Genomic DNA, 7,282 nt, shown 5'->3' on the forward strand with positions numbered 1-7,282 from the left:
GAAAAGTGAAAGGTTCACTTTTTGGTAATCTTATTCTGCTCAAGCAAAGAAACATAACTGCTAAAATCTCTGCTATTTGATGTCAGTGAAATTAAACTTTGTAAACAAAGTTTTGTTTGGAACTGCTCAAAGAAAGATAGAAATCCACACCCACAGCCATCTAATAGTGCCATTTGCCCACAGATCTGCAGCTGTCTAGCAGGTCACCATTTACAAGTTGTAACTCACTCATCATCGCTCGGTCTTGCTCAAGGTAAAGGGTAAAGCTTACAGTGGACTTGTATTCTTAACGACTTAGCGGGCATGAAGTGGCCATTCAAATTCCTTTACTGTTTTGTGGGTGGGGTGCATGTGGTACAGACAGAGGCCAAAGAGGGTGTTGGACTCCCTGGAACTGGAGTTACAGGTGGCTGTAAGTTGTCTGTTGTATGGCTGGTAAATAAACTCGATCCTCGGCAAGAGCAGAAAGTTCTCTTAACCACTGAGCCGCCTCTCCTGCCCCGCTGTATTAAGTCAGGGATAACATTTTTGTGGCAGCATCTAGGCTCCACTGTAATTCTGAAACACCTGCTATCCTAGCACAGAAGCAGTCCTAGAGTGTCTGAGAAAACAAGAACGTTGTAGTAATGTCGCAGATGTGATCACATGCGCCTTTGCCTGATTCTGGGACATGGAAGTAGACAGGTTGGCCATGACAGGAAGTTGTGTTATACAGCTGACTCAATTTAACATCTGAGGAGACAAGGGACTATTGTTGGCTCATTTTGGTGGGACTTGTTCTGGGAACCTCATTTCCTTCTCCTTCCAAGGCATGATACATGATGCCATCAGCCTTGGAGGGGTGGGTGCATTCAACTATCCAGAAATAAGTGCATATGTTTGCTTGTTAACTGTCTGTCCTTCCAGTTACAAGTGGGCCAAGTGACTACTCTATGGTTACATAGCTAACAAAGACAGAATTCAAAGTCAGAAGTAACAAGTAATGTAAGAATTGTACTGAGCCGGGCAGTGGTGGCACACGCCTTTAATCCCAGCACTTGGGAGGCAGAGGCAGGTGGATTTCTGAGTTCGAGGTCAGCCTGGTCTACAGAGCGAGTTCCAGGACAGCCAGGGCTACACAGAGAAATCTTGTCTCGAAATCCTCCCCCCGCCTCAAAAGAAAGAATTGTACTAAGCACCATGGAGCCATTGTGATGGACTGGATCAGTGTAGACCCCTTAGTGTTAGTAGCAAGACATGATAGCTTTTGCTAAAATTAAGTTGGTCTGAACCCTGACTTACAGGGACCTAGATTTCTGGTGGTGGAATTAGGTAGAGTACAATAGCGCCCAGCAGTTCCAAAGAACTCAAAAGTCACTATTATACTGTTTTGTCCATAGTTTTAGAATACGGATCTTGATGAAAAATACCATCATCATGGAAAAAAATTACTATATCTACTCTACCATGGTTATTATTATTGTTATCATCATAGTTTATATGAAAATTAAGGTAAATTTCTATTATTTTAACTAGAATTATGAAAGAGTTCCATTCTATATCCTGAACAATGTGGAAGAAAACTGGCATTACAAAATATCTGGTAAATAGAAACTGTTACATGTTAAACTGACCTCCCCTAAATTCATGTTGAATTCCTAATGTCTCAGAAATGAGGATCCCTCTCTACTAAAATGAAATCACCAATGCAGATTCTTGCAATGGAAGATGTGAACATATACATATGAAGAGAAAAGGTTATGTGAACATGAAGATGACTTTTCAAAAACCAGAAAGCAAGGCTAGAACAGATTTCTGCCATGGCCTTTAGAACGAACTCCCCCACCAATCATCTTGCACTTGGACATCTAGAATCACAGAACAATAAATATCTTGTTCATCTGCCTCGTTCATCTCCTTGAGGATGCTTAGTTATTGCTACCTTTAGCTAATGCGGACAATATCATGGCCATCTCCAAGTGTGTGGGCTGTGGTAAAAAGTGCTAAAGATGAGCTATAGAAAGAAGGCTTCTGTCTGCTCATCAGTCTTGGGATGCTGACAGAGACCTGGCGAGCAGGACGGGCTCAGTCTTGGTCGGTTTCATCCTGAGGCAGGTGGAAATGGGTTCCTTTTCAGTGATGGTTGTCATGCCAATCAAAGACACTGGCAAATACTGCATCTGCAGATTTGCCAGCTTGTTCTCTAAGCTTCTCAGCCTGAAATCCATGAAAGACACAGCATCTCCAAAGCTTTGCATCCAGGATGGACTGGCTCAATAAGAAGCAGTTCTCTCGGATGAATATGTGAAACAAGTTAAATCTGCAACATTAGTAGAAGGCAGATGAGAATGGGTTTTACATTTCCTACCAAGCCAAGGTAGATGGAGGCTTTACTCATTGTGATTCATTATGACCCCGCAGGGATATGACAGGCACAAAGGCACATCTGCTCCTGAAAGTAAGTTATGCGGTATGATGCATAGACCTGCTCGTGCTGGGACATGTGGAAGCGCTACACACCCTGTCCTTAGAGCTCATGGAAAAGACCTTAGAGTGGATGATGAGTCCGAAAACTATTAGGTTAGGGTCTAGGGGTGGAAGTTGATTTGTTTAGCTACGGAGGAAAGATTTTAGGAATCAGAGGAGGCAGGAACGTTAGCTGTCTGTGTTCAAATGTGTGGAGAGTACCTTCCGGAAGAGAGACCACAGTTTCAGGAAGTTCCCCAGGTGAAGGGCCAGGAATGATAAGACAACTTACAGCCCAAGGTTAAGAAACTCTCTGCAGTTCTTAGTGTTCTTTAAATTCTTAGCATGGCTGGGTTGCTTAGTAAGATGATAAACATTCTGAAAGAGCCAGGCAAGAGCCGAATCCTGTCTCCTTTTCCTTTTTGTTGTTGTTGTTGTTGTTTCTCCCCTGTTGTTTGCGTGCTTGTTTTTGTTTTTGTTTTTTTAAAGACAGGATCTCACCATGTAGCCCGAGCTGTCCTGGGACTCACCATGTGGACCAGGATGGCCTTGACCTCAGCAGCAATCTGCTTGCCTCTGCTTCCTGAATGCTGACGTGCACCACCATTCCCAGCCTTGAAACCTACCCCTTATGGAAGGGAGAGATGGGTGTGAGGTGGGCTGGAGGACCTACTGTTCAAAACCAGGCAAGGATGGCCCTAGGGATTCTAGAAGCTGTCGTGATGCCCTGTGCTGCGGGCTTTGTGTGAGTCTTAAACTGTCACCCTAAGCTGGCTCATTCCTCTATGTCAGTAAAATAGGCTGAATACTTACCTAACAAATTGAGATTACCATTAGAAATGGAGGTACTACGGCCCTGGGATGCTGTGCAGTTTACCTGAGCAGATAGATTCCTTGCTCAAAGGCCAGATAAGGGTAGGCTCTGGAGTGGCTCGAATACTCCTTGTCCCTGATGGAAAGTGGAGACTACTTGACATCATTGTTAAGAACACTGACACGGAGCTACATTGTCTAGGTTGAAATCTTAGCTCCACACCTTACCGTCATCAAGCTACAGTCAACCCTTGAGGCACAAACCATGTTTTAGATGGAAAAACCCTGAAAAACAAGACTACCTATTAAGGCAAGCTCAGGCCAAACCCCTGCTTCACATTTGGTGTCTTCAGATCCTTGGAGCATCCACCTTTGGTTCAGCTTCATTGTAAGACAGTTTCCATGGCTACTACTCTGATTTGAGGGTGAGGATTCAATGCAGATCAGAGAGCATGAGAGGAGACGTAGCCTAGCAAAAGTCCTTCGCCACATTCAACATAGGGTACTGAAGGATGTTGCTAGTGCATCCCTCAAACTTTTAAAGAGAGGAGCTGTGACAGTGTTAGCCGTCTGCCACTCTGGGTCGCGCCATTTTCTGAGCTCCCAGACTGCATTATAAAGAGGAAGGCTAGTTGAACACCTGCATGCACGCATGCATTCTGCTTTCTGACCTACGACATTAGCTGCTTCAAGACCCTGTTACCTTGACCTCTTTGCCATAATAGACTGTACCTTGGACTGTGAGCCAGGGGGGGAAAAAAAACCCAAAACTATCTTAGTTACTTTTTAATCAGAGCAGCAGGAAGAGACACTAAGACAAGCAGCGAATCTGCTCTCCAGCCTTCCCAGTGAGCCAAGATTAGAAACACGTTAACTTGCTTTGCTTTCCCCTCTTCTGCTCCTGCTTGCTTTGATAACATTTTTGGTTCTGGGAAAGGAATTTACATCATTTAAGTTTTTATTGGTGTGTAGGGAGTTTTTAATAAATTTAAACTCATATGCTCTAATTGGTGTTTTAATTGTCATTATGAGTTTAATGACATTCAATTTCCTTTATAGCCATAAAGAGAATTTTTATTCCTGTTGATACTTAAACAGAAGAATCCCCAGAGAAACACGGCGATCTTCAAAGTGCGATCTTCCAGCATTCACTACACTCCCTGAGCAGAGCAGTCTAGGTCACACTCCAGGGTCTGAGGAGCCCGTTGGAGCTCCCCTTTCCCATTCTCATAGCAGAAGGGAAGGTTTTTTGTGAGGTCATAACTCTTGCAAAATCTGTTCACAGAGTTTATCTTTAAATTCTCTATTTTATGCTGGGAAAATCACAATATACACTTAACCAAACATCTGCTAATATGACAATAATATTACCCCGTATCTTTTACATTTTAAATATATCCTGTGTAGAGACTTGGAAAAGAATGCCTACAAGGGTCTCGAACCGATTGAAGTTTAAAAAAAAAAGAAAACAGAAGCTCTTGGAGTTTTACAGTGAACTTATTGCTTAACTACAAGCCAAGCACTGTGCTGAGCTTTAGACGAGGGGGGTGGGGGGCAGGGGGGAGCAATACCAAGCAAGTGATCCAAAAACAATTGTAAGATGAATGAGCAGAAAACTTTCAGACCACACAATCATAAAAAGATGTAGAGCCAAAGAACGATGGAGAGAATAGAAGTGGTAGAGCTGCGAGTTGCCTGGGTCAAGACTGTTCCCCTAGCCCTTCCTAGCACTAGAGTGTAGGGAAGACCCCCGTCACATCTAACAGTTACTCCTAGGTAGTGGATCCCCGGTACAGCCCGCTGGGGTGGGATCCCACTCACTAGGCTGCAAGTGCCACTTCTCCAGGGTCCAGCATCAGGCCCCGCCCCCAGCAGAGACCCACCCACGCCCCGCCCATCCGCCGTCAGGGCCCGCCCTTCAAGAGGCGTCACTCCCGCAGCCTCCACCCTAGGCATGGCGCTGTGTGACCTCCCGGAACTCACTCTGCTGCTGCTGCTGCTGCCGCTGCTGGCACGGCTCTCAGCCGGGGACTGCCCGTGCTCCGAGGCTGCTCTCTGCCGACCGATCCGCCATCACCCCGACTTCGAGGTCAGCCCTCCTTTGCCCGTCGGTCTGATTCTCAAGGCTGTAGGAGAAGTAGTGCGCTCACTGTACAGCAAGCAGCCTTAACCACCCGAGAGCCTTCCTCTTTTCAGATTTCCTTCAGAGGTTGGGCAACTTCCCAGGCAGGCCTCCGGCTGTGAGCTCGGGCTTGAGCTAAGGACGTTCCTGCCTCATCGACCCCCAAGGCCAGCTCTTCCCCCTAACCGCTCAGCCTCCTACCGGGCGGGTAGGAGAACCGCTTCTCGGTTTCCAAGGCAATGCACATTTAGTGGGAAAGTGCCCACCTCCTAAAGTACGTCCGAAAGCAGGACATTCTGCTAACCTTTGCTCTTGGTACAGATTCGTTCTTTCGTTTATGGACACTCACCTACCCAGGAAAGCGGCAAAGAGAGCTATTTGAGTACATTTTTCTTTAATCCAGCATAACGGCTTATAAAGCTTACGGATTTAACACGAAGCAGTGGTAAAACCGTATGGCGGAAGTTGATGACAGTAGCTGGACCTGGAGGTCGGCGAGGTCAGAGGTCCAGACTCAAAAAAATTGTACAGAGAAGGAACAGTTCGTGGGTTTAAACTTGCGTTTGGTTTTGAGACATAGATATTTAAATGCTTGTGTTTGCGTACATTGTTTAGAAAAAAATAGTGACAGTAATTTTGTAGACTGCCTACTGTGGAAACCAAACATTCTTTAAAAAGAAGAAGTTAGGTGCCTTAAAGTTTCTTTAGCAATGGTCATTAGCAGCACTCAGATCATAAGATCGGAAGTTAAATATTTGCAAGAGAAAGAATCAGCTGTTTGGCAATGGATAGCTGTTTACCTTTTAGTTTATGGACTCCTGTGTTTACATGCTTGTCCCACAGGGAGTTACACTATTAAGAGGTGTGGTCTTGTTGGAGGAAGTGTGTCACTGTGCGGATGGGCTTTGAGGTCTCATCTGCTCTAGCTAGGTCTAGTGTGGGTCAGTCTTTCCCCTGCTGCTTGTCCATCAAGGTGTAGAACTCTCAGCTCCCCGCTCCAGCACCGTGCCTGCTTGGATGCTGCCATGATGATAAGATTTAAATCTCAGAACTCTAAGCCAACCCCAATTAAATGTTTTCCTTTGGGCGTGGTGCCAATTCACAGCAAAAGAAACCCGAACACACCTGCTTAGAGATTAGTTAGTTGTCTGGTTCTGATTGGCTAAGTAGGAACCCAGGACACTTGCTCAGCTGTTTCAGCCTAAAGCCCCTCCCCTCAATTAAGTGGTTTTATAACAATCTGATTTATTGTGGCACTCAATATTTACTGGGTGATACAATATTTGTGAGAATTTTTAATTACATACAAAGGAAATTATACTCATTCATATACTAGTAGTAAATGAGGCCTCATTAGCTTTTTGCTTCTTGAAAGGGAAGACTAGATTGTAAGAGTCTCCTTCCACATTGCATATATTTATGTGGCAGGAATACAGGGGACTGAACTATGCTTTGAGAATGAACCCATTTGTACTGGCAAGTTTTATGCCAATCTGACACAAGCTACAGTCATCAGGGAGGAGGGATCCTCAATTAGGAAAATGCCTCCGTAAGATCCGGCTGTAGGGAAACTGGTAGGACACTGTCTTAATTAGTAATTGATGGAGGGGGACCCAGCCTATTATGGGTAGTGCCATTCCTGAACAGGTAGTCCTGGGTTCCTCGACAGTAAGGAGCCTTCCTCCTGGCCTCTGTATCAGCTCAGGCCTCCAGGTTCCTGCCCTGTTTGTGTTTCTGTCCTGACTTCCTGTGATGATGAACTGTGATGTGGAAGTATAAGCTGAATAAACCCTTTCCTCCCCAAGTTGCTTTGGTCAGTGTTTCATCACAGCAATAGCCGATACTAAATAAGATACCATTCTCCCCCTCCCCCATGTAGACCTAACACCCCCTCCCTCCCCC

The 7,282-nt window shown here is 45.2% G+C and overlaps 1 protein-coding gene across 1 annotated transcript in view; it reads left to right on the forward strand.

Moving 5' to 3' along the window:
- The first annotated feature begins 5,162 nt into the window (after positions 1 to 5,162).
- Ctbs (chitobiase) overlaps positions 5,163 to 7,282 on the forward strand; it is a 14,661-nt gene continuing 12,541 nt past the window's right edge. The window contains exon 1 of the mRNA XM_031375775.1: positions 5,163 to 5,347. Within this exon, the coding sequence (XP_031231635.1) occupies positions 5,213 to 5,347 (135 nt within the window). The 5' untranslated portion in view covers positions 5,163 to 5,212. The remainder of the gene's footprint in view (positions 5,348 to 7,282) is intronic.

This window comes from Mastomys coucha, unplaced genomic scaffold (genome assembly GCF_008632895.1).
Source record: "Mastomys coucha isolate ucsf_1 unplaced genomic scaffold, UCSF_Mcou_1 pScaffold16, whole genome shotgun sequence".
Taxonomy (NCBI): Eukaryota; Metazoa; Chordata; class Mammalia; order Rodentia; family Muridae; genus Mastomys; species Mastomys coucha.